A 27,364-nucleotide genomic window follows, 5' to 3' on the forward strand; every position below is an offset into this window, starting at 1 on the left:
GATTACTCAATCATAGTGGGTTCTAAGGAGCAATTTTATTAAAAGCCTTGCATATTTAGCCAGGGAATGCTAGACAATTTAACTGATGTAGTGTGGGCAATAAGGCATGTGCCAGGCTGGGTGCCTCGGTGCTCCTCCACCGCCGCTGCCGGCCGCGGGGAGGGCTGGCAGATACCCGAGGTCGCACAGGGAGGCATTTTTGTGATGTCTGGGCAAAACTTGCTCTGGGTGACTGCCAGGAATTCCTGGTGTAAGCTGATGGCTTGAATCAGCAATACCTTTGTTTCAGACAGCACCAAACAGCTCTTGAGATCAACTATGAAGCCGCCTTCTTTAAAGTGTATTCTACAGAGACGTGATTCTGGGCTAGCGGAATAACGTGACGCAGAGGACTTCTCGTGCTTTTGCGTACAGCCGCAGAAATTGCCTGCGGGGAGGAAAAATCAAAGTAGCAACGCGCAGTCAAACGTAAGGGCTGGTATTTAATGACGGATCTTTTTAAAAACTTGTGAACGCTGTCCTCCGTGAAAGGCGCTGACGTTCTGGGCCGAGCATTAGGTAAGGAGGCACAGCTCCCAGCGTACGTGCGGCGCGGCGGCGGCGGGCCCGGCCCCGCGGGGGCTCCCCCAGCCAGACGGAGCTCGCTCTCTCCCCGCCCCTCACCGGCGCCGCAGCAGCGCGGCCTGCGCCGCCACCTGCCCCCCCGCCCTCGGGACCTGCCAACAGGTGCCAGGCGCCCAGCCACCGCGCCCGGGCCGGGCCCTGCCTCACCGGCGGAGCAGGTGCCGACACAGCGCGGCCGCGGCACCTGCGCGGCTGCGGGCCCCGGCCCGCCGGGGCGGTGCAGGCCGCTGTGGAAGGTCTCCTAGCAACTGCGCGGCCAATGGCAGCGGCGCCGGGGCGGGGGTGTGCGGCGCCGGGCGGGTTAACCCCGCGGGGCGCGGCCGGCGGTCGGCGTGGCGGCAGCTGCGGGGCGCGGAGCGGAGCTGAGCTCGCTCGGGAGCCGCCTCCCCTCTCTCCCGCCGCGCCGGCAGCAGGTGGTGCCGGGGCTCCTCCTTCCCCTCACCGGCGGCGCGGGAGGGGGGTCCCGCGGGGGCCGCGTCCCGCCTGTGAGGCGCGGCGGGTAACGGGCGCTCGGCGGCCGTTGGCGAGGGGGCGGGCCGCGCGGGGAGCGGGAGCGCGAGCGCGCCGCAGCGCTGAGGTACCGGGGCCGCGCCGGGGGCGGCCCGCAGCGGGGCGGCTGAGGGGAGCGCGGCAGCGCTCGGGGCTCGCCCGGGGGCGCCCGGGCCGCGGCGGGCTGCGTGCGGGGGCCGGCCTGGCTGGCCGCGGCGGCGGCGCGGGTTTGACATGTGCTATTCCCGGCCAGGCTCCGGCTGATCCGCAGGGACGGGGAGAGCGGGGCGGGCGGCGGGGCTGGGCCGGCCCTCCCGCGGGAAGGCCCGGCGGCTTGTTGATCTCTGAAGCTACAAGCGGTGGGTGCTCGAAGAGGTGAGAGCCGTGAAGCTTCCTACCGAGTCTGCGAATTGGTGGCCGCTCGGGTTTTGCCAGTAGTTTCACGTGATGTGGAGTACAGGTTCCATGAAGGATTTTCGTTTTGTTTTTATTTTGTTTAAAAATATTTTTAATTTGCAGCAAAGCCTATTTCAATTTGAAGAGCAAATCGTAGTGTGAGATCACTTTGTAGTATGTGCTGCACCCCCTATTTATGTGGAACACACTGCTGCTTTCTGTGCTGTCAATGAAACAGTTACACGGGGCTCCATATGCTCCAGAGGTATGGTAGGAATTTCGGGGCAATGACTTAAAATAGGAGGCATGCGAAGTAAAACGTGAATGTATTAGGAAAATTTACGTAGTGAACTTGGCAAGGAGACCTAAGATACCACTAATGGAAATCTCAGATTATAAGCATTCAGGTGGGAAGACGTTATTTTTGTTTCATGTTTTTTGTTTTGTGGTTGGTTGTGTTTTGTTTTTTTTTTTGGTGGGGGTGGGGGAAGCTGTGGTACTATGGTCAGTTATCATTTGGGCTGAAGAGAGCGTAGGAGAGGGTAATACTAGGCTCATTGAGGTCAGTATTTTGTCTCTGAAAGTGGCTGGCAGCAGATGCAAAGGGAAAGATCCTGAGTGCAGGTTGGTTGTACAGCAGTGCTTTTATCTGTGTATCCTTCCAGTATACTGCGGTCTGGAGCTGAAGGATTTCTGAGCAGGGGTTGTATCTCTCTTTAAATTTAAACAGTTGCCGATGGATGTTTTTTAATTAATTGGAGTCTGCTTATATAGCTGGAGTTCACAGCACCTCATGGTGATGTGAGTCCACAATTAGCTGTGTTTTATAGGGGGGGAAAAAAATGCTCTCATTTTCTAGCTTTTGTGCTGAATGTTTCATTTAATTCTGCATAACTGTTGTGTTAAAAGAAGCAATTAATAATTGCTTTCTGTATGTTTGTCCTATTTATGTAGCTCTTTCCTCTTCTAGTTGAAAAGTCGTAGCTTATTAGTTTCTTGTATGAAAATGTTGGTTGACCTTCTTGCACCATTTTTAGCTCTGTTATGCCTTGTGTACAGAGAAGGTTGTACCTGCATGTAATATTACATATGTAATACGTAAGCTTAATGTTCATATAGAGGCATCATGATAATCTCTCTTCTGTCCTCCTCACCAGTGTTCTGTTAACTGCCTGTGAGCTGTTATTTCCAGATGACTAATCATAGTGACCCTGGGATCTCTTCCTGCATGATAATACCTAACTAGAGGCTGTTGGTTTAAGTATGTAGCAGAATTGTCTCTTTTCTTTTTTTTTCCGTTGTGTTAGTTTGTCCTCATACTAAGCAAATGGATGACAAAAATCAGTGGCTGAAACTCCATGTTCATAAACACAATTTTCTGCAGTTCTTGCCGTTCAATCTGGGTGTTTATTTTTCTGAATAACTCTGTAGAATACACAGGCTTTCTCACTTAACTCATCACGTTTTTAAATTTATTGAACAACAGAGATGCCTGCACAGACCCATTGAGACCCTAAGTTTTGTATCTTTAGGACTTTCATATGATATACTTTCATATCCTCTCCTCACCCTTTAATTTACTCCCACACTTTGCCCTTCCCCATCTTTAATTGGTCATTAATAAATCCCCTGACATCATAGCTTAAGAGCTTTTGGTATGTAACATGGTGAAAATTTTTCTGGAAATCCAGTTATGCTGTCTTGCCCAGGTATGTTAGCTCATTCCTTCTTCCAGAGCACGAAGGCAGACTTGTTAGTGTTCCTTCCTTCCACAGAAGGCATGCTGAAGCTTCACGAGTCCTGTTTATTTGCAGTTACCAATTCTGCTCTGTGACACTTCTGTGTTGCTCATTAGAAACCTAGAATTTACATGAGAACAGTCTTTGAACTCCCTGGCAGTCTAAAGAAATTAGTTAGTTACCATCTTCCATTTCATGCCTGATTTAACTTGCAGGTTATATGCTACTGAAGCTTGTAAGTCTCATCACTTATGAGATCTGGAATACTAGTTCTGGCTCTAACCAATAAATACTACCAGCCTCAGGATCTAGTAAGGCTGTAGTCTGGTTTTGCTTTTTTGTTTCCTTTAAAATCATCTCCTTGCAGAGACAGCCAAGCTATAAATTTTGGCTAAAGCTGATCTCAGGAAAAGGAGAAGGAACTGCACAAGACTGTTCCTGAGGTTTTCCTCTTGGGTATCTGATGTGGGGATGTTTGGTAGCAGAATGTTCTGCTCCAGCTACATGCGTTAAGTAGTTTGTGAATGCAAACAGTGGAATACGATTTTGAATATTAACAAAAATAGTGCTATTGTTTAGTAATAGGAAGATGCTAATGTGAAGATCCAGTGTTAGTTCAAAATGGGGTAGGAATTTGGGAGCCAGATTAAACATTGCCATGTGTTTCAATTTGCAGTGATTGCATTAACAGAATTTCAGTCATCTGTGTATTTAAAAGGTAGAGTTGAATCTTGAGGTAGTAGATCAGATTATTTTCCTTGTAACCTGAGTGTTTGAGGCAAAGACTGTGACAGAACAGTCATCAAAATGCTGTATTTTTATCAGATGTGAGAGTATATTCTTGTGTGGCTACACATGTTGAGGAGATAAAATAAGCATATTCTTAAAACTGTTGTTTTTTTTTAGTTTATTTGCTTTTTAAGTAAAAAGGAGAGGAAAAAGGTAGTTGGGATTTTGAGTATGATACGCTCATAATGAAGCAGAGACTTAATATGCACACACTGGGTGGTGATACCAAAAAAAAAGAGACCAAACTCTCTAATACCTGGTTTGGAGTGTTAGAAAGCAGGCATTCTTTATTTTTGGTGTTGGATGCGCGGGGGATAAGTTCTGCCCAATGTGCATACCGACTTTGTTCACTGTTTATTTTTAAATGGCTGATCTATACATATTAATGACATTTCTGAGAAACTATTAGCATATTCATTACGGTTCCATGAACTACTTAACATATTTACACTCTTGCTACGCATGTGTGGTCTAATGGGTCAAGGGCCCTCTGGTTTGGGACATCTTCATCCTCTTCCTCTTCTCGTCCTTTTCATGACCTCTTCTTCTGGCCCTGTTTCAGTGCTTTGGGCTTGTATCTTGGTTTCAGACAGGTTCTTAGCTGCTTAGTAGCTGAACTATACAGTGCAGCGTTCTACTGGTAGTTAAACTAAGTAATACAATGTTGTACAGCTTGGCCATGTCATGGATACGTAGTTGCAACATTTACCCTTAAGCACACTGTTAAAATTCCTCTGGTATCAGTGGTTTGAATTGACTTTTCACGTTACTTTTGACAATACTGAGATGTTTAGCTGGAAATTTGACTTTGCTTAAAGTTCCTGTAGAGTGTGGGTAAGCAGAGGGATTTCACCACCCCCATGTTGCAGTTAATAGAATAACAATTGAAGTGCCCCAGTCTTATAAATGTGGGAGAAAAGATGTGGGATCTGCTTCAATTGTAACTTTAATGATGGCTCTTGAGATATTAAATATAGGTCACTAAAACTGTAATAGATCTTTAGATAAAGAAATTCTTTCAGCTCTCCAGTTATCACTGGATAGCATATGCATATTAGTGATAATTGTAAACTATGTTATTAAAACAGCTGTATAGAGAGAATAAGTGTCAAAACTCTAGGGGGGGGGAATTCATGGACTCTTGTGGTGATTACAAGAACTAAAACAAGTATATGTTTTACAAATAGATCCCTGATAATGTCATAAACCTACAGTGTCATGGCTGGAGTATACCCTAAATTTGCATAGTCTGTGTCTTTGTGTCTATCTGGATAAAGCCATCTGTGGATTACTAGACGAATGTAAAGGCTCTAAGCACATTCACAGCTCCTTTTGGGACATAATTTTACTAGAAGGAATCATACTACCCTTCAAGTAAAGGCTAACTATGCCCTCCCCGCTGCCGCCCCCCCCCCTACGGTTTTACAAGTTGAAACACACGTGTGTCACAACCTGGTTTTGAAACTATTTGAAATATACAGAGAAGGAATGTTTATTTGACAATTTCTGGTTGATACTTTTTAAAAACGCTTTCCCAAGACATTGCAGTATTGGGGCAAGTAGAAATTACCTCTCCAAAAACTGCTTTTCCCTATCTTCTCTGCTTGGGGGGTGGAGTTCTGGGTTACTAGATACTGCATTTCCCATTTGTGTTACACCCTGTGTAGGTTAGAGATGACCAGATGGTGTAATATGATCACAGCACAGTGTTCTGACAAGCGATTCTCTTCTGATAGAATGAGTTTTACAAATGCAGTTACAACTACTTCTTTTCAAGTTTAAGCATGATATTTAGAAATTCTAAGTATACTGTGTTGTGTACAACTTATAGTCTTCCTTGTCTGTGATAACTTGTCATGCTGAGACTGCTTGTCATGCTTGAGTTATGATATGGTCTAAGCTCAGGCTTACTTAATCAGATTTCTGTCTTGAATCTTAGCACATTCATTGTCAATCCCTCCCCTGTCCCCCAAAACACAAACCAGTAATTTTAAGAATGGCTGCTTTCAGCTCTCTGGGTTTGTGAAATGTACTATTTTTGATTTTTCATCTAAACTTTTTCTTGAAAAGAAAGAAGTGTTTGTTAGTGAATCGTGTAGGAGTTGGTGGAATTATTCCTGTAGACTTTTTGTCAAAATTCCCCAGGTGCCTTTCTAAGAATTAAATTATGGTATGTTATTACCATGACAGCTTTTTTAAAGTTCATTGGGTTTTTTTGTACTTCACTTGTTCCAGCAAGCACTTGAATGCTGCAGTTTGATTACTGCTTCCTTGGTATTAATCAAGCTCTCTGTGATTTTTAATGCAAGTAGCTTAGGGTTTTTTTGTTTTGTTTGAGGTTTAGATTTCTATTTGCAGTGAGATGGCTCTGCCATTATGTTCACACATTTGAAATTGGGTCTCAAAGGTTCATTTTTTGACAATCCACCTAGGTCTTGTTGGCTCTGGGAATTTCTCACTTGGAATAGGAAGCGATACTGCCAACTAGCAGAATTACATCTAGCAAGCATTGGGTTGTTACAGTTCTTTGGGGGTAAGTTATCAAACCTGTTGGTGAGGTAACTGCAACAAATCCTGCTGTACAGAGAATGGGCATAGAAGGAAAAATCATTAAGTAGTTAGAGCAGTTTTGGCTGTTCAGTGGTTCTTCTCTCTCCACCCTGCAGTCAGTCAGATTTTTGACATTACTATGGGATGCTGGGAAACAGTAGAACTTGAATTACTATTATTTTTTTTTTTTCCTGTATGGCATGTTTTCCCAGCTGGGGCTTAAGGAGGAGGGAAGAAAAAACCCAACCAAAACCCCACAAAACCTTCTCCCTGCTTTTGTTTGGTGAAAGCCTTTCTGTGTGAACTAGGGTAGTCTGGGTGATCCTTTAAAGTACTTCTCAATCTTACGTAGTATTTTATTATTCTTCTGAAATTACACAAATTACTGCTTAGAGGAAAATGTGTAACTCCTACGTGAATGTTTCCTGTGTTACAGTGGTTCGAGTGTCATAGTATACTAAAGGTGAAGAGTCCCTTCTGAATATGGTGTATCCAAATTATTTTTTGCGTCCATGCTGTCTTCATCAGGAATGCTCATCTTTAGTTCTTGCATACCTTAGTGAGGCTATATTGAGCTGTTTTGCTCCAGAGGGACTGCCTAGATGGGGAAGGAAATGATCTGATGGGTCTTAATCACTAGGTAGCTTTAGCAATCACTGCTAAGGCCCTGAACTGGCAGTAGAAGCCATGTGGGACTGATGAGATGATCTTGGACTAAAGGCTTATAGCATTCCCTTTTGCAGCTGACATGGGATTGTCTTGTTCTGCCCATCTGATTTTAATTCTAAATACAGTATATAAAGATGATTCAAACATAAAATACTGACCACTTTCTGAAATTATTACTGCTTCAAAGCTACTGCACTTGTTTGACCCATAACAAAATAAGATATTTTGGGTTAGTAGTTTAACAGTTGAAGAAAGTTTTTTTGGGTTTGCTGCTTTCCAAACCTTGAAATTGCTGAGGGAGGTTTTTAATCTGATGTATTAAACAGCATGCAGTGTACTGCAAGTGGTCGATTTAAGACAAAGTCTCTAAAGCCTTCAAGGTAGATTAATGTAAGAATATAGTTGCATCATCTGGATTTTATTGGACTGCGTATATGTTCTTGCTTTTTCCGTCTTCACTAGACATCCTTTGGAGCCTGGGTTTGTGCTAATTTTCTTTGTGTCTTGTTGGTGTACTAGAAACAGCATGTCACTAGAGAGTAGTCTTGATAAAGCATCTGCATGTGGCTTGCAGGGCTCAGATTTAGAGAATCATTGCATCCCCACACCTGTACTAGTGCTGTTCCTGCTTCTAGCCCAGTGTTGTTTGGGATGATAGATACTGTGTCAGAATAGTATTGTCAGTGTAGAGACCTGTGGGTTGGTAATACGATAAATTGAGGGAATTTGGGTGATCAGATCTCTTAATGGGTGTGCAGCCTCTTAGAGAACAAAAGCCAGTTTATTTGAAAGTAATGACATATCTGAAATAAGAGTAGTATTTTTGTGGACTTTCCAACAGTCCTTAATGGAATTTGTGTGTCTTGAGTTTCTTAAATATCTTTTGAAATACCTTACTAGAATGCAAGATTGCAATGCCATTAATGAGAATATACTTGTAGCTTAATTTGCTGCCTTATTTCCTTATGTTTGCAGATTTCTCTATCTGATAGATCCAACAAATTAACATGTAAGAAGTGTGTCCTCTTAATCCTTAGTCTTGACTTTGAATTCCATTTTTAAAAGCACAGTTATTTTGGATGGGTGGAAAAAATTGCCTTGCAGATTTCTACTATGAAGTCATTTCTTGTCTTTAGAATCTGAACCTTCACCCTATTTGTTTGTGGACATGTTGGCTTTATTGGGGGTGAGCAGTAAAATATGCATAAATGAATATGGGCTAAGAGGAAGCAGGAAAACCCATTTCTTAAACAAGAACAGCCACTAGACTTGATGCCTTACATGTACTTTCTGATACGTTATCTCAGTTGTAGGGCCTTCAAGTTATCTGAGGAATAACTGTTTTCCTTTTTTCAAATTTATGAACCTGGAGAAATATTCATCCAGGTGGATATTTTATTTTCTAGTGCTGAGCATTCTGTGACATGGCTGTGTACCAGTATGATACTTTAAAAACTTGGTGTTACTTTGGACACAGTGTTCTGTGTTGAAATGCTACTGAGAACACAGACAGTAAGAATCTTTAAGAGACCTTACGGATAACACAGCACGCTTTTCCTGGCTCTTCTTTGTTTCCCCACAAATGACAGTTTTCTCTATAGTGATAAAAATACAGGAGTTTAGTGTCAGAAATTTAGAAGTTGCTTGCCCAGAGTGTGTTTACTGGGATATTAACCAGGGGTTAGGGGAAAACATCCCTGTGCTCTACAAGTCTACGGAGTCCATCTAAAACTGACTTGAGGTTTTGTTCCAAGGTGTTAATTGAAAAAAGGGGGCCGCCTTTCCTGTCAGGAGGAAAGTTTGTTTCCCTGAAGTATCATTGTTCAAATGATGGCTGATGGGTTGCACTGTCTGAATCTTAAACATCCAAGCTGGATTTTAAGTTTCCAGCAGTGTGGTAACTCTAATGCTATTATGTGCCTTCTTACTGTGTGGTAGAGATAGGGTGAGGGGACAGTTTCTTCTTTCTTATGAGTGTGTGACTTTCCTTTGGTTTCTAGAGGGCTGGTGCTGTACTGGGTGGCTGTGTGGGGTAAAGCTTCTGCTGTTTGCTTTCTTCAACAATCTTAGAAATTCTGTAAAGCAAGCAACTTGCCAGGGAAAGGTACTATAGCTAAAGGTATAAGTTAAACTTAAATAGTTAAACATTCAGAAGTTCCTTTGTCCTCTCTCTGCCAATATACCTCCTCTACAGCCTTTTTTTATCCTTCTTTTTAATAATCCCACTCAGATTCATGTTAAAACTTCACATATGTTTACCTTAACAAAATTGCTTCCTGGTCATATGGCAGGAAAATACTTAATATTTGGCTTGCTGTTTTCTCTAATGTATGTTATCTGCAGTGTGAGTCTTCATTATTTTCATGTGTGCATGGCATTTTAGCTTTAGTTAATGGTTTACAAGACTTAGTTAAGTTTAAGGTTAACTGAATATAGACAGATGCATTATTTTTACAGAGTAATATTTGCTGTGCTTACTGTGTTCCAAATACTGTGTAAAGAAGTAGAAGAATTTCATGTGGCTTAAGTCCAATAGTTGCTCTCCTATGACTGCTTTAATCTTCTAGCTGTATTAGCCGCTATTGTTAATCTAAAATGCTCTTCCTATTTTAGGAGATGCCTACGTAACATACGTTGCCAGCAATTATACTAAATACTTCACTGCTGAACCAGTTGCTCAGGTACCCTGCCTGTCTTTGTTGCTATGGGAGATTGGAAGACTATTACTGTGCCAGTGCTGTCATCAGGTAAGCTGGTAATATTTGTAATTTAGTGGATTTGTTAATTTTTCCAGTAATGTTATAGCTGCTAAAGAGAGATTGGACTTCTGTGCATGACACTTGAGTAGTTAAGCAGAATGTTAAGTAATAGGTAGTACTTAAAGTGCTTTTTTAGATTGAGTGATTACAGAAATGCTACTGTAAAATACTGTCTTTTCACATATATATAAAGGATCCAAGTCTTTTCAGTCATGCTTTTTTAAATTGCATCTTTTAGGATATCTTGCATTTTCAGGGGTTTCTTTACTTGTTCTGTATTATTTTGCCTTATTTTTTACAAGTTTATTAAAGGAGTAAATATCTTGCCTAATTCTGTCTAGTGGAAGAGTAAATTACAGTATACTTAATATGAGTAAGGATATTACACATTCTACAAAAATTCTTGCCAAATACATAGTTTGTGTACTTGTGTAAAAAAAAAAAAAAAATTCCTGTTGTAGCAAGCCAATTGGGTAGAAAGTTTGGCCAGTGTTTTCTTGGCAGATGAGTAAAATTTGAAAGATATAATACCTTAATGTTATAGAGTCTTTAAATCTTCAGTGGAAGCTTATCATCTTTTTATTGTGAATTGCTTAGAATTTCACCTAGAATGACATTAAGTGCTAGGATTGTAAACTTCTGTAAGTAATAATGTAATAGGGATTTGATTTTTTTGGTATGTGATGTGTCCTAAAGTACTAGCTCTGACTTGTTTCTTGATGTTTTTAACTTTTAGATAGCAAAAATATTTTTCAATATACCTCAGAAAAAAAGATATCTTGCCCAAGCATGAACTCACAAGTGCTATGCTTGCCACTGCCTTCATCTAAAAGCATGCACAGCTTTTATAGTGCCTTCTGCACAGAAGAGAATATTGAACAGAGTATATCCTATCTCAATAGGGTAAGCCAAATTTTCTTGTTTATTGGAGGTTGTGTGAAGGGGACATTAAATTGGTTGTGGTAGTAAAGATTCACTGGATTAAGAAGGCTTCTTTCTCAATGCTTAGAAGTCAAAGTTGGTGGGGAGTAGGATTATTCTCCCACTCTTTCCCCTCCCCGCCCCCCCCCCCCCCCCCCCCCCCCCCCCAGGATTTCACCAGATATTGTTTCTCTCGTGAGAGATTGATCCAGTTATTTATTTCCATCCCACCTTGTCTTTTACCAGGAATTGACAACATTGGGCTTTCCTTCTATTTATGCCGAGTCCAAAGGAAAAGAATTAAATTTAATATCTATCATAAATTGCATGAATGAATTGCTCGTACTGCAGCACAAGAACCTTCGAGCTCAGGAAGAAGTAGAAATGCAGCATCTGAAACTGGGTAGTGATATGGATCACTTACAGAACTGCTATACTAAACTAAAGGTAGAAAACGAGATAAATCCACCAATATTATGCAGCACTTATGTTTAACAGATACTGTACATTCTTAACAGTGACTGGTTTTGCCTTTCTCCCCAGTACTAATCTGCAGTTGTTTATGTGTATTTTGGGGTATATTTTGAAGTCTTTTTTTTTTTTCCAGTTGAAAATTCCTTAAAGTCAACAAAATATGAGTTAATGAGAACTGAAAATTTATTTAGAATTATGGCCTTGTCAATCAAGGAAGCGAAGACTGTTTGGATTGGAAGTGTTAATGCATGCTGTGGGTAAAAATGTTAAATGCTTCAGTTCGTATCCTTCAGTATCACTTAAAAGGATATGTCCAGCTCTAAAAGATAAATTCACAATGTAATTGTAACCAGTAAAAGTGTAGGTAGTATTTCTAGTGTGTGTTACAGGGGGGTTATCGGTCTTTCTTTGTATATGTAGCTTTTTCCTTTTTTTTTGTTGTATTCCTTGGATAGCTGATGACAAAGTCTTCTTGCTCAGAAGCTAGTGTCAAACCTGAAGTTATAAGCTTCATTTTATCACAAAGCCAATCACTGGAGTAGCTGATACATTGGAAGTTCAGTCTATGCTACTTCATGGGTACCTGTATGTGCAGTCATATTAGTGTCTCTGCCTTTCTGTCAAGAAGAAAATTCAGTGTGTGATTTGGGGCCTTTTAGGCTTGCTCTTTGCTAGCATTGGTCAGCACTATCTCCTTGACAAATACTGCTGTAGATGATGAAAATCATAGTACTCCCGCTGATATTGCATTCATTTTTATGCAAACATTAAATATTAGTTCCAGAACACCCCAATTACTTTGCCTAGACAAATGGCTTTAAAGTGAGGGGGGGTGGTGGTAGAAAACTTTTTAGTACTACTTCAATCCCAGGGTATTTAATTTAGCTTGTAAGGTTTATAGTGTACATTCTTTCAGATACCATGCAGTAATCCTCTTGCCTTCCACTAATGTGTTACCTATATTTCGATGTGGTTTGCTTAGTTCTTGTTGCTTAAATATCTCTGCATACTTGTAGCTTGCTGCATGTGAAGAAAAAGAGTTTGTATGTAGTGTTTGGCTCTGTTTGTGAAAATATTTCTAAAAGGCTAGTTTTGCACAAGTTGTTAGAATGAGATCACCTGCCTAATATTGTATTACATTAATGTATACATTAAATATCCTGTTTGCTTTGGTATGGTCGCAGTCTGCATATCTCTTTTAATTGTTCCCTTCATTATCTAACAAACATTCCAGTGAAACTGTAGTCCCAAATTCATACAGTTTGCTTAGTATATACCTCATTCTCACAGTATAGATATACTTACAGAATCCTGACTTACTGAAAAAGTAACAACTGCATAGGATAACATCTGTTAAATAGCAAGCCAAATATTTGTTTCCTGTACTGTAGAATCATATTTCTTGCTCAAGAAAATAGAATTAACTTGTCATTGAGAATGCAAGATCATCCCCCAAACATCAGATTAAATACATAGGCGAACTTACCTCAAGTGAGGTGGCTTAGTAGTTTGGTTTGGGTGGTCTGGTGGTTTGGTTTGTTGCTGGGTTTTGTTTTTTTTTTTTCGTCCTTTGCTATTAATTCTTAATGATACTGAATTATCAACACTCTTTCTAGGAACAGCTGGAATCATCTAAAAGGGAAATAGTTGGACTTCAGGAAAGAGACAGACAACTGCAAAGCAAGAACCGAAATTTGCACCAGTTACTTAAAAATGAAAAGGATGAAGTGAGTTGTTGTGTACATTAACACAAGTCATCACACAGATATTCAATCTATCTTTTTTGTAAGAAGTCTTGCAATTATTCACTTAAGATGCTTTCTTGTTGGTAAATGTCTTTCACCGCAGTGAAACTGAAATGTTATATATGGACAAATAGGTTCTGTAAGGGATGGGTCCAAGTTATAACAGTACTAGAGAGTACTGCAGAAATGCACATGTGCAGCTTTCTGAGGCTTTCTGTACTTTTGAGCATAGCGTTATCTCCGAATATTTTAAAATACCAAAAAATGGGAGGGAGCAATAGGATTCAGTTAATTCCTCAAATGTTGGCATATAGGAACTTTCTCTTTTGTTTATACTGTAGAGGGGAGCAAAAGACCCAAAAGAAGGTAGGTAAGGGGAAACTCAGCCCAAAAGCACAGTCTCATTAAACTTGGGAGTCTTGGAAGAACGAAGATCAGAAAACACTTTGAAATCCAAGACACTGTTCAATTTGGGTTTTGTTTCCAGTGTGTGCCTTCCCCAACACTGTATGTTACATAACTCCTAAGTTTCTGTGAGTGTTCTTGTGTTCATAGACAACTTTATGAATATGTTTATCACGGCACTATCCCTATATGGTGAGCATCCTAAAGTTCCAGCTTGAAATATTGTATGTACTGTATGTTTGTTAGGTTTTTTGAATCGTCAGTTTAACCTTAAAAACAACCCCAGGTATTGATAGTACAGGCCAAGTATGTGCTTTATGGTAAGTTTTAATGTTCTTTTAGGCCAAACGGAATAATCTGTCTTCCAGCATCCTGCTGTCCAAAAGAGTGTGGTTTTTTTTTAGTGTAAACCTAACAAGCATACTTTAGAATTAAAGTGCATCCTGAACATTAGTAATTGAAAGCAAAAAAGATATCTTTCTCAACCTCCTTCAAATACCTTTATTGAACAAGGTAATGTGAATTACCAGAACATGAGTTCAGAGGAGCTAGTGTTAAATGTTGCTTATGATGTTGGTTTCTTCAGAGAAGAAACTAAATCCCCACAGACTGGGAGACTTCTCCCAATTTCTCTTGTCACTTCCTTTCACCAAAAGTACAGTTTAATAGAAGTGTCATTTTGCTTCACGTTTTTTGGCTTTCTGAAAAGATTTGTGTGTATGTTTGTTGAAGAAGCATGGTTTTTGTGGGGTTGCTTTTAGGTACAGAAGCTACAGAACATAATTTCAAGTAGAGCTACACAGTACAATCATGATATGAAGAGGAAAGAGAGAGAGTATAACAAATTAAAGGAACGTTTACATCAATTAGTCATGAACAAAAAGGACAAAAAGATAAGTAAGTTGCTCTGAATTTTACTGTAGAAGAGTGGTGTATTCTATATGTTAAAAATGCTTAAATCCTGGTTCTGGCCATCTTTAATATGGCCCTGCTGTAGATTTTTTTTTTTCAGATGTTAGTGTGTTATGTAAGATGTAGTATTTCATGTCAGCTGACTGTGTAAGGCTAAAACTTTTATATTGGTTTCCATAAGATTGTTCTCCAAGCACAAAGAAATTAGTATCTCTAGTAAATGATTTTTTTTTCTTTTACTAGAGAGAATTATTCAGAATCTATTCCTAAGGTAGAGCTGTCACTCCTCTACTTTCTGGCTGCTGCTACCATCGTATCACTTTGGGTAGTGGCATAAACACTATTATGCCCCCCAGCTGCAGTCAGGAAGGAACACTGCATAAGCTCTTTCTTTGAGATACTGTAGACTATTTGTGTTAACAAGGGATGAGAAATTGTAGAGAAGTAACACAAGGTAGACATAGTATCTAGTGCTATGTAAAAATAAGGAAGAAATTGCCTTTATCATATGAGTACTCATATGTTGTGCCTCCCAAAAATTGTGTTCAAGACATTCATGAGTGCAGTTTAAAGTATAGCTTTTTGTGGTGTGTTGCTGGAAACAAGTATCAGTGTTAAGTAAACAAAAATATCTGCTCCTTTTGGTTCACCTATCTGACCTTAGAGTATTTATATTGTTTATCTCCAGTGGAAGGTGAGTCCTGCTCTTCCTCTTTTATCCCTCTTGCCACTGCCAAAACCCTCAGCTGTTTGCCAGCATGTAGTGCATAGTGCTTGTGAAGCATCAGGAAGCTGCTTAATCTAAACTGGAGATAAAACTGGCATTATTGCCAGAAGAGAGGTTAGAGTTGATACAACAGTGATGTAAAGGTTGAAATAGGGATGGTGGTGTCATTAAGAAATGTATTAAAAAAAAAAAAAAGATAGGGTGAGAATAAATCCCTCTGAGTTTCCAAACACAAATTATTTTCTTTCTTTGACTATCTTATTCTTACTTTGAGCAGAGAAATGTGGTTTCATATGGGTCTGAAGACTGAGGGAGATACTTGGGTAATGTGGTCTCTTGACAATAGTTACGTGTAAATACAAATATTTAAATGCAGTGTCATCTAAATATTCATATGTTTGCATGTCGTTTCACGCTTTGAAATATCCTTTTTGTTTGTAGCTATGGAAGTTCTAAATTATGTTGGTAGAGCTGATGGGAAGAGAAGTGCATGGAGGACTGATAAGACAGATGCCAGGTAGTTGTCTCAGAACATTAATTGAAGCATATATTACACCTGTTATGTTGTTACTCCAAGACTTCCTCTTCCAGAAATGAAGAGGAGATGTACAAAGTTCTATTAAGTGATTATGAACAACGCCAAAAACAGCTTTTGATGGAAAATGCTGAGCTGAAAAAAGTTCTTCAGCAGATGAAGAAAGAGATTATTTCACTTCTCCCACCACAGAAACAGAAACCTAAAGAAAGGTCTGAAGATGGGCCAGTAAGTATTCAGTTAAAATTAAATCTGAATGGTAGTTCAGTATAGTGCTGGAGTAATCTGATAATTTTAAAAAAGTAAACTTTTGAGACTTGCAGTGGATTGCACATCCTGTGCTGTGCTTGAAATTCCTCCATGTTTAAATGTTCTACTGTCTGAACAATACCCAGTGTATTCTTCCCAGTCAGTTAATGGAAAGCTTGAAAGTATACTTTGAATTAATTTAAAATGCATTAGCTACACTTGTAACTTCACATAATGATGCAGTTAATAGGGAAGGCAGACAAAATCCAAAGGTGTTGATGCTAGTTTTCAAGGTGCTTATGCAAATAAATTGGGCTTTCTATAGAGTCTGTGAGGGTGGAGAAAATATAATTAAGGTGTGCTCCTATAGTATGTGGCTTAGAGTAGCTCTTAATTCCTTTTACAGAGCTGCTGGTATGTTCCAGGAAGAAGTTTGATTTCAAAAGTAAAATGGTTTGTGGGTGTCTGATTCCACATTTAAAATATTTCTTTGTTTACACAGGCTATTTTATTTTCATGGAACAGTAGACTGCACATTCACTGTTTATCAGAGTTTGTTTATTATGATGATTCCCAGCTAGAGTTGCAGCTCTGTTTTGATATCGGAGTGAAGTGGGGAGTAACCTAAAAAGTTTGCTGAGCTTTTGCTTAGCAATGGGAGAAAAGTGTCCCTGGGCGTAAGAAAGTTGAAATACAGAAAAATGTGCATAAAGGCTAGATTCCAGGGATTATTCAAGATTGATGGCATAGTAGTAATAGGCTATTAAGACAATATGGGTAGTCCACAGAACAAAGTATGAAACATTTTTATTACAGTAAATGGTACAGGTTGGTACATAAGAATATGTGTAGACGGAGTCTTCCAGAGCGTGCCAATTCGGTGGAATCTAGTACTTGCCATTTCAGAAGGTCCGCTGTCCTGCTCAAGTGCTGTACTATGTCCTTTATTTCTGAGCAATCTCAGGTGCATTTGTCAAGCCCCAGAATGTGCTGTGAAGAAAAGCTCTAGGCTTTCTGGCCAATTCTTTGTAAGATGTGAATAAACTTTTCTCAACGTCACTGGATGACCTGCCCCCTATACCACACAGAGTGACTCTCATATGTATTTGGTGAAGTAGTCAGTAATGTGCAATGTGTTAATCTTTACCTCAAAAGTTCATCATGCAGATAATCGGTAGATCTAATTATTACTCCAGTTCAGCAATAAGAAGTGATCTTCAGTCATGGGTGTTGGGTATAATTTATACTAGAAAATAAGTGGTCCTTCTGCTTTTAGGATTCCAATGAGGCCAGGAGGGCTTGGCACAAACTTCAGTACATTGGTGAAAATTCAGCTGTGGGAATGGGCTCTTTGTAAACATTTAAACGAACTTGAGGAAAAACTGGGACCTGGTGCTCTGAAATACACTGTTCTTGGGTGACTAGACAAGTATTTAACTGTTGTAGCATTAATAGACTAATAAAAAAATATTAAAAGCCTGTACTGAAACTTCTGTTTGGTTCTCTTGTAATAGTACCAATTAAGCAGAGCAACTAATTACTACACAGTAATTTCTATTAGCAGAATAATAATAGAAGCACTTATTAGATGCAAGTCTTCAGTTATTTCAGCAGGGGTGTAGGGGTTTTTGGTGGTTTGGTTTTTTCTGGATGTTCTTCCATTTAATCTAAAAAAATCAATTTCATGGCACTATAAAACTGGGGACAGTTTTTTTATCATAAGTATACTGCTCGGTTTTTTCCACATTTGTCAAATATAAAAAGGAAGAATACTGACAAAAATTGTGGTTTTGCAGAAATTATGTATTTAAAACTTAGTCTGTCCCACAACATAAGTTTTACATGGATTAGTTTTGTTTAGCAGTACTAGTTTGCTTTGTGAATATCTAAAACATTGCATCCGATAGTTCATGCTTGTTTGTGGCCCTTTTAACATTTTGGCCTGAAGCGTGAATTCTTACTGAATCCCTTGTAGAATAAAAAAAACACCCAAACACTGCATTTCTACTTAGAAATGTGAATTCAAAGTATGTGTTTCCTTCTAAGAATCAATATGGAGGTTGGCAGCTAGTGATGTATACATACCATTTATTATTTTCCTTCCCATTACAAAATAACAGCCATGAAATCAGCCAGACTGTCATAATACAGTACTATCCAGAGGCCTACTCCAGACTGGGCTTTCATTGCATTAGCATATATAAATATAAGTAAAGGAATAAGATGTTTTTTGTGAACTGACATAACTCTTAAGCTGACCAACCACAAAAACCCCAACCCAAAAAACCCGGGCTTGTTCTCTATATTTGTTTTTCTCCTCAAGATCTCCTGTGATCCATGTGTAAGTGATTTACTTGCCTTTGAAGTTCTTGATTTTATACTTCCCATCCTATTTATCTTATCTACTTGTAAATAAAGGGGATTATATAGAATGGTTTAGATGCTTGAGAAGTGAAGTGTTCATGCCAGGTATTCAAACAGCTATGGCTTGTCAGTTTAAATCTGCTAAACTGTCTTGGCCTAGTCTTCTATCATTTAGACTTGCATCTTAGCTAGTCAAGATGGCTTTTGGGTTTGATATTTGAACTGTAGTGTAAAATGCAAGGGGGAGAGGGAGGTGCTAGTTCCACTCAACCTTCAATGTGTTGTGAGTGTGGGTGTCTTTATCAGGGAGGAAAAAAAGCGGGGACAAATCAATGCTCAACAGGAGAAAATCTTTGTCTTACATCCTGTTGGTGCCGTGTAGTGGGTTTATGGATAGCTACCACTGAAGTTTGACAGTGGAGGTCAGCAGTCTGAACTTATCTAGCTTGAAGATGTGTGAGTCGGTCTTGCTAGTTGATAGCCCTCAAAACCCACCACAGAGAGAGTGTAACAGGTCACTTCTGTCTCTTCAACATTACGCTGTCAGGGAACTGAACTCCCTGACAGTCAGATTTCCCTGGATGGAAAAATCTTTACTGTACATAAGCATTTTTCTTCTCTTCAGTATATTAAAGCCATGTAAATATTTAAATGTGTGTATTTGGAGTGGAGGAGTGATTTGGAGCTGCTTGTTTCTGCTTCAACAGGTGCTGTCAGATCTGGAGGAAGATATTGGAGAGTTAAAAGAGAATATGTGGGAACTGTCCTGTGAAACTGTCAGAGAGCAGCTTACCAACAGCATTAGAAAACAATGGAGAATGCTGAAAAATCATGTTGAAAAGCTGGATAACCAAGGTGATGTTTAACTGGATTACATGTACATATAAAATGCTACTGATGCCATTTGGTATTGCCCTCTTAAGACTTACTTTACTGACCATTGAAGCTAAAAGGAATTGTGACCTGGTAGACTTTTTCAGAAAGGGCATTTTCCTGTGTGAGTTTTAATTGTAGGTAGTTAAGGAAGAAATGGCATATCAAGCCTGATATCATGGGAAAAGGACATGATTATAACTTGACACAGTAAACAGCAACTTTCTGAAGAAATAATTTTTCTTTTGAAAGTATATGCCTCTAATAATGTTTGTTGCATTTCACCACCTTTTTAGGATGTTCAAGTAATGCAGTTGTAATGATCTGAAGTAATCAGATGCAAAATATGTAAATCCCTTTCAAGCATCTAGGCTTGCCCCATCCATACCTCTGAGGCTGCTTGTGGCATTCTGAAGTGAACTGGCTGATGGTATGGTGCTGGGCTGTTCTCATTTCCAGCTGTTAAACAGCATTAAAAGATGGCTAAAAATACATAAAATTCTTTCCTAGTATTATCTTCCCATGCAAGCAAATGTTCTTGCTACCACAAGGATATTTGCAGTCAAGAATAAGACTGAGGAGGTCACACATGCAATTGCAAATAAAAGAGCAGACGGTCTATGAGAATGTTTATACCATAGAAAAGATTTTTAAGAACACTAGTTCTGAGTATTGCTTGATTTGATGTAACTAACTGAAAAAAAACCAGTTGTAAAAATCAGGAAAAATGTTCCAAGTATTTGCTGTTTTCTTGGAGCCACCTTTTTGGGCTTTGGAGTTAGAGATGGCCATAGTCTAGTCCTTTAGGATTCAATTAATGTTCAAGAAACGGCATCAGGGGATAAAAACTTGTCTTATTAATCACTGTGATAGCTATGCATGGAATTAAATAAAGCAGTATGTAATTACACAAAATACACTTTATTCCTCTCTAATTCATTCCCTTACTGGGATGGAAATATGCACACAATGTTTGCTAGCTCTGTTTGTCCTTCGCAGGACTCAAAGGAAGAGATTTCTTTTTATATCTGTGACAAATATAGTTACTGTCATATATTTATGAACACACAAGCCCTTCAAAAATGGGCTCAGAAGAATAGGTTAACAGCATGTCAGTGAAAAGTCTTCAGTTTTATTTTTTTCTTTTAAATACAGCTTAAACAAGTAGGGGGGTTTGTGTGATAATTACTGCAGCACAGATGCTCGATTTACCTTGAGGAATGTGAAACAGCTATGTTTTCATTGCTATTTTTTCTGAACTGGGTTTTGTGCGTAATTACATGCATAGCACCAATTCTGGATCTCATGTCTAAGTGCTTTTCAATCCATTGTGTATGTCTCTGTCAGGATGAAACAAATATGGATGGAAACCTTTCACTGTAGTGGTGAGTCCCTGATGTGAGGAACTTTTTTTTTTAAGTAGGCTTTTTCCTTTTCCTCCCCTCCTTAGTGTCACGTGTACATTCAGGAGCTTTGGATGAAAAAGATGTCATTTCAAGGGAAGACCACGAGCTGGAAACTGAAAAGCTGGAGTTAGAGATTCAGCAATGTAAAGAAATGATCAAAACTCAGCAACAGCTCTTACAGGTAGCAGGCTTTATTTTTTCTCAACTGAATCTAAGCTTTTTTGTGTTTTGTTGTGCCAAGCTTCTCACCTCTGAGCCTTCCTCCATTCTTTGATAATGCTGTTTAAATATCTTAATTGTTGTTGTGAGTACAGGTGTGCTGGTGGGTTGTTTAGTAATTCAATGAACTTGTAATCCTGGTAGGAATAATTTTGGGGGATTAAAAAAAGGTGAGGAAGGTAGAGGTCAGCTGCCTGAACAGGGACACTTGCTTGCCATGTGAAACTCTGCCCCCACCAGCCACCAACTTGATACTTACTACATGGTTTCCATATTAAACATATAGAATAATTGTTCTAATAAAACTGAACCTGTGGAAATACTGCATCTCTTAACCATCCCAAATTAATGTTTGTGTCTTTTGTTGCTTTACATGTGCAGCAGCAGCTTATGTCTCCATGTGACGATGACACCACTCTGTTACTACAGGACTGCTATTTGTTGGAAGAAAGAGAGCGTCTTCAGGAAGAATGGAGACTATTTCGAGAACAAAAAAAGAATTTTGAGAAAGAACGAAGAAGTTTCACAGAAGCTGCTATTAGATTAGGACTTGAGGTATCAGGAAAGGGAACTCCTATGAAAGATGAGTTACAATTGTTAAGTAGTTGTACACACTGAAGTGCAGCTGACAAACAATATCTGTTTGCCAACATCTATAGAGGAAGACTATTCCCATACTGCAGAGAATTTACCTTTGGTCATTGCAGATCATTGTTACCATTTAAAAAAGGGGTTTGTGTGTGTTGGAAAATACAGTAGCCACATCTGGAATGGCTGATTTCTTGTTTTAGCTTTTTAAATATTTAAGTACTTCCAAAAATCAGTCCATTTTTTCACTAAATCCTTTATTAGATGTTGCTTAAGTTTGGCTTGCCACAAAAGCAAGACCTATGCAAATTTCAGTCAGACTTCATTGCTGGGTTGCATTATTAAAGGTACTTAATTCCTAAGCTTTCATGAAAACCAGTGACTGTTGCAGAAATCAAAGTAATTGCTGCCTTTCCCTTAGGGTCATTATCTGTTCTGTTCTTACAGTAAAGGTGGCCAGTAAGCACACATACTGGAAGGCAGTCAGAGTAGATGTGTCTGAGTTCTATCATCTGTGTCCTTTGGTCTAGCAACAGTTAGGGCTTAGAACGTGAAGGAGTTTACAAGTTTTGCAGGGAAAGGCGGTCATGATGATGTTGTTGTGGAACTATAGTAGTATATATGGCAGGAAAAAAGCCATTGAATTAAAAAAGAAATGGACTTTAGATTTATTATTCACAGAACTGCTTGCTTTGACATGTGGAGCAGAAAGTTGGAGTGGGATGTGATTTAAAATTTATAAAACTGTGGACTCAATTGGTCAGATGAAAGCAGTACTGCTGTTCACTAAATCTCTCTAGATTAAGACTAGAGGGAGCTCACGGAGAGTGCTTGAAATTACCGCCTTTGCTGGGTATGGTTTAGACTTACTTTATGTATCAGGGAGTTGACATCTGGATTTTGCTGCCACAGGAGATTGTGAAGGCCATCAATCCCAGCAGGTTAAAAAAACAATTGCCGAAGCTCATGGACAACACATCTACAGATGTGATACTAAAAGCAGGGGACAAGTGTGCCTTCCAATATACCTAATCAAAAGGCTTTTGGGGCTGGAACATCTGAGGGAATGCACTGCAGAAAGTGGCCAGGTTTATGCGATCTCATAAATAGCATCTCTTGTGGCCACTGTTGAAGACAGAATACTGAGCTAGATGGACAACTTGTCTGACTCAAGACAGGTTTTTTTTATTCTTATGTTGTAAAACTTATTGTAAAGAACATAAAATACTTCGGATTTTACTTGAGATACTGTCACGGCAGTAGTTCACATGGTGACAAATACTGACTCAGACTACTACATACAGATAAGCGGTCTTCAACTTTTCATTTAACTTTATTTGTGTTTTAATGAATTTGTGAATATCATGTTGGACCTGGAATTCAGCTTTGAAAGTCTTGAGTGATAAGTGATAATTGTTTGTCCAGAAATGTATAGGACTACATTGCAGCATAAGCATAACTATCCATGCTTCTGCTTGTTAAAATGCTTAAGTATGAAAAGAGAAGCAATGCTGTAAGCTTTGTAGATGTGTTTGAAACTGGGCATTGGAGTTCAGCTTGCTCTATTTTCTACTGACATGGTAGAAATAACTTTGTGATGGGGGTGTCCTGCTTCATTGATGGGTTTTGGAGGTGAAGTAGGTTGGTTCCACAGAGCCGTTGGATATTTTGGAGGTTGTCTTTCAGCCATTATTTTCATCATCTGTGCTCAGAGTGATAGGAAAATGAAGCAACCCTTTTCTTTCTGCCCCAGTTTCAGAAGGAAGTAATCAGTGCTATTTTCAACATCACTTTTCAGAGAAGGCTCAGGATTGAGGTTTAAGCAGTAATCCTTACTGGCAGCCACCCAGAAATGGGAGCTGCCTCCAAGAGGTGGTGCTACACTGAGGGGGGAAGGGGAGTTTAGGAGGCAGTGATAAGACACTGTGTCACTAGACTGGAGAACAGTAAAATGAGAAGATTAGTCAGACCTCTGTGAAACAAACCATGATGTTTGGCTTGTGAATAAATAACCTCCTTAGCTAATCCTTGTTGCATCCAAAGCTTGCTCACATGACTGTAATCTTGTGTTAAACTTCTGGCTGTCCTTAATTATGTGGACACGTTACAACTTCTGCGTTCTTAGAATAGCATTACTTTAATGTGGACTAAGCTTGTTCCTGTGGTCGTAAGTGTAAACTGTCATTTCCTTTCCTAGAGAAAGGCATTTGAAGAAGATAGAGGAGCGTGGCTGAAGCAACAGTTCTTAAGTATGTCTACTGATTACAAGCACTCTGAAAACGTGACAACTCCAAGTGCCTTCCTAGGAAGCAAGTATTTGGTTCAAATTATGTTCTTACATGTTTCCCCTCCCTTTCAGTTAGAAGATGCAAATAAGAAAAAAAACCCTTTTAAACCTCCAAATCTTTGCAAGAGAAATTTTATCATATATCTGTATGTCTCTGTCAGGGTAACTGATGGTTCAAGATTTCTTGTTAAAAGAAGGGGATAGTGATAACTGCCTCCCTCACAATAAATGATGTAATCCATTTATATTAAGTGATCTGGTCAATGTTGGGTACCTGACAGCACAGCTGTTAAGAACAGGGAACTTCTAGAATTACTGAAGTAAATTAAATGTGAGCATATTAATTGCCAAGGGAGTTAAGGAAATCATGACCTATGGAGACCTGTCTAGATTAGAAACAAGTTTTGGAAACAAGAACATCATAATGTGGAGATGGCAGCATTAGTTATTTGAGATGAGGTAATATTAAACAGGTGTACACATACATATTAAGTTAAAAAAATAATTTGGAAAAAGAAATAGTGAAAAGAGCATAATGAAAACATTTGAGCAATATGCAATTGAATTTTAAAATTCAAATCTTCATAAAGGAAGAATTTCTTCAGAAAAGATAACAAAACTATGGCTGTATGATGTATTTTAGAACATTGTTTTTAATGAAAGTATTTTTTTACTTCCCTCTACAATTCCACCCCCACCCCCCCCACCCCTTCCAGTTGGAACTTTTATTTCTCATCCCCTCATGCCTGAATATGCATGTGCAGTGTTTTGGTCTTTACCACTGAGTCTTCAATACTTTCTAGGGGAGGGGGGAAGGGATAAGGGAGGAAAAACTAACAGCAATCTCTGTTAAATAGACTCTTGTTGTGGCAGCCAACATTTAAAGATAAATGTGTGAAACACCTGGCAAGTAAAGATAGCTTGAATTTGTATTCTTGTTTAGATAAAGTAGCCTGCCTCATGTTCTGGGTTCTGCTTGTTTCACTTCTGTGCAATTCCTGTAGTGCTTCTGTAAGTAAGAAATTAAATGTTCTTCCACAATAGGAAGACCTTTATTTTTAGGAACAGAACTTAGATTGTTTGGCTGTTGCTCATGAAGAATGACTTGATCTAGTGATCTGTGAGCAACCTGAGATTGGTTTAACATTCACTGTTCACCTAAGCTTTTGATTTGTAATTGCCTTTTTCCAAATTCAAGTGTTTCTGGATGTATTTAAAGCCATTATTTTCTCTTCTAAATGGCATTCTTCTATCTTACATATCCTAATATTAAGCTACTGGATAATAGCAATAAAAACAAATGTCTGCCACACTGAGGATCATACTCAACTTGGATATTACTCTACAGGTTACCGTTAGAATTATCTTAAGGTTAAATTTTCCTTTTTCATGACACTTGTCCAAAATCTTTTAATTCTGTAGTGCAAGGATGAATACTGTACAACACAATCATTCTATGGTTTTTTTTTTTTCCACTTCATATGAAAGCTTTGAAATCTACATGTGAGGAATAGTTAGTGGGGGTTGATCTGGCCCTGCCAAGTTTGGCCATGTCTTTCATTGATTTCAGTGGTGGTTAAGTTCATATAAATGCTAAGGCATCTAACTTACTGCTTTTCATTTTTTCCTGTACTCTGACAAGGTTGTATGTTTCATGTTGATGTTAATTACTGTATATGCATGCTGGAGGAGTTTCTACTAAAGGAATAAAAAGCTTTAATAATTGTAAAGCAAATACTTTACATTTGAGTGACTCTAAACTTGACTTCAACGTGACTACTTGCAGCAGTGCTTGTGGATGTAGATACTTCACTTTCAAATTTAGAATCATAATTTTAACCATTACTTCATTCAGTAGTAGTAAGTGTATTTATAAAATGTTACCACAGATCTACAACAATAAGATTTATTATAGACATGCCATAAAATGTTTGGGGCATTTTTTTTAAAGCAGAAGATATATAGAAGCAAGTCCCTCAAATTTTTTCAGCTGTACTGTAGCTTAACTGATGATGTGTGTCTCTCTCAGGTTCTGACCAAGACAATAGGTTAGTGAAATCTACATCTCAAAGAAAACCTCACTGTATGTTGAGTGGTCCTGTTTCAGCAGAACCTTGCCAGACATCTCGGTATGTTACATATAACAAGTATCAGAAATGATGTTGCAGATAGTTATTTCTATAGTGGTAAACTATATAGAGTACAGAGACTAAGTTATGATAACTTAAAAAGCCTAATCTAAGGCTTATGATTGATATCTAGCAGAACAATATTAGACACACAGTACTGGTTTTATGCTATTTATCTGAAGCACAATTTATTGCTTTGTAACATTCTCTTTTTCCCAGTTCCAGTGCTGCATCAAAAAAACCTGCTGCAGATAGCAAGCCAAATCAGTGGGTGGAAAGCGACAAAGAAGAAGCTGAGTAATGCACAAAGTCGTGGGAAGACTCTGGAGTTGGCACTCTGCTATGTAGAAGCTTGCACATAGAACAACTGCCTTAGACTCCCTAGGGTTGCCTGCTGGGGTTTTTGTTAGAGATTTGTTCATAAATTATTCTAAAGTGAAACAGAATGCTGTGAGTTTGATCATTCTTCTAGAGGATTATGTGGTGATCTGAATTGTGGCGTGTGTGTGTATGTGCGTGCACATGGCTTTTATTTTTTAGACCATTTTTTGCCTCTTTCTTGCAACCCTTGAAAGAAGACAACTTAGAAATATATACAAGCTTTGATATTTTTTCTAGTTACAGAAGCTCTGATTCTGTGAATGAAGCAATGGTCTGAAACTTTGACTGCAATGAGATATTGGATCCTAATGTTACCTTTCATCACAGGCAGAGATAGAGCACTTTTAGAAATTGTTTAATTATTGTAAACATTCATTTGTCTCAAATGTAACTGGCATTAAATCTTTTTTTGCCTCAACTTGAATGTACAGTATACTGTAGATTTTTAACAAAACAGGTTCTATATTTATTGTGTGATTTGAAAATACCTCTTTGATATTTCAGATGACTTAAAGTGCAAAATCTTTATATATTTGTAAATAGGCAAAGTGGTTATGCTGGGAAACCATTAAATGAAACATGTGCATACATAATATTTTACATGGCATTTAAAATTGTTTTATAGTGACACTCAGTTTACAGATGCATTAGAACTTTCAATGGTTCAGTCAGGAACTAAATTATTTCAAATGTGATAAATAAATGTGTAATTCTATTCTAAGAAACCCTGGTTCTGTGTTGTGTGTGCTAAACTTTTAAGCTATCATTGTTGTAGGGCTGTATGCTATGTCAACACATCTGATGCTGGTTTTGTATTTTGTTAACTTTTCCTTTTTAATTGACTCCAAATACCTTTTGATGTAGCCTTTGGGAAATCTGTTTGTGTTTATAATAAAAATAGCCAGGTAGAGGTAAGATATGTTTCAAAGTCTCCTTCACCTGACTCGGTGCATGCTGCTCTTGTCCATTAGAAATCTACCTTGTCTCTTGTTGGGTTTTCATGCATCTGCAAATGCATGTGTGTAGCTCTGATCCTAGTGTAACCGACCTTTTGGAAGATGCCCAAGAAACTTCTGCCTTTCTCAGGGTCATAGGAAGGAGATTAACTCTGAAGGTTAGAATGCTTCACTGAAA

The 27,364-nt window shown here is 38.9% G+C and overlaps 1 protein-coding gene across 13 annotated transcripts; it reads left to right on the top strand.

Moving 5' to 3' along the window:
- Positions 1–534: 534 nt before the first annotated feature.
- On the top strand, positions 535–26,955 carry SSX2IP (SSX family member 2 interacting protein). 13 transcript variants are annotated; one of them, XM_055815626.1, is made up of 17 exons: positions 935–1,037; positions 1,367–1,488; positions 2,667–2,770; positions 6,470–6,570; positions 9,870–10,003; positions 10,752–10,918; positions 11,183–11,383; positions 13,027–13,137; positions 14,322–14,457; positions 15,641–15,716; positions 15,791–15,962; positions 19,055–19,202; positions 20,671–20,807; positions 21,227–21,400; positions 23,631–23,742; positions 25,750–25,849; positions 26,069–26,955. In XM_055815626.1, exons 5-17 carry the CDS (start codon positions 9,961–9,963, stop codon positions 26,148–26,150), a joined length of 1,659 nt encoding a protein of 552 aa, XP_055671601.1. In that variant the 5' UTR covers positions 935–1,037; positions 1,367–1,488; positions 2,667–2,770; positions 6,470–6,570; positions 9,870–9,960; the 3' UTR covers positions 26,151–26,955. The 13 variants fall into 13 exon arrangements, with proteins under 13 accessions (XP_055671608.1, XP_055671602.1, XP_055671601.1 ...); XM_055815634.1 differs by lacking the exon at positions 935–1,037 and having other exon boundaries at positions 1,240–1,488; positions 21,230–21,400; XM_055815636.1 differs by lacking the exon at positions 935–1,037 and having other exon boundaries at positions 1,242–1,488; positions 23,631–23,682.
- The last annotated feature ends 409 nt before the right edge of the window (positions 26,956–27,364 follow it).

This window comes from Falco peregrinus, chromosome 10 (assembly GCF_023634155.1).
Source record: "Falco peregrinus isolate bFalPer1 chromosome 10, bFalPer1.pri, whole genome shotgun sequence".
Taxonomy (NCBI): domain Eukaryota; kingdom Metazoa; phylum Chordata; class Aves; order Falconiformes; family Falconidae; genus Falco; species Falco peregrinus.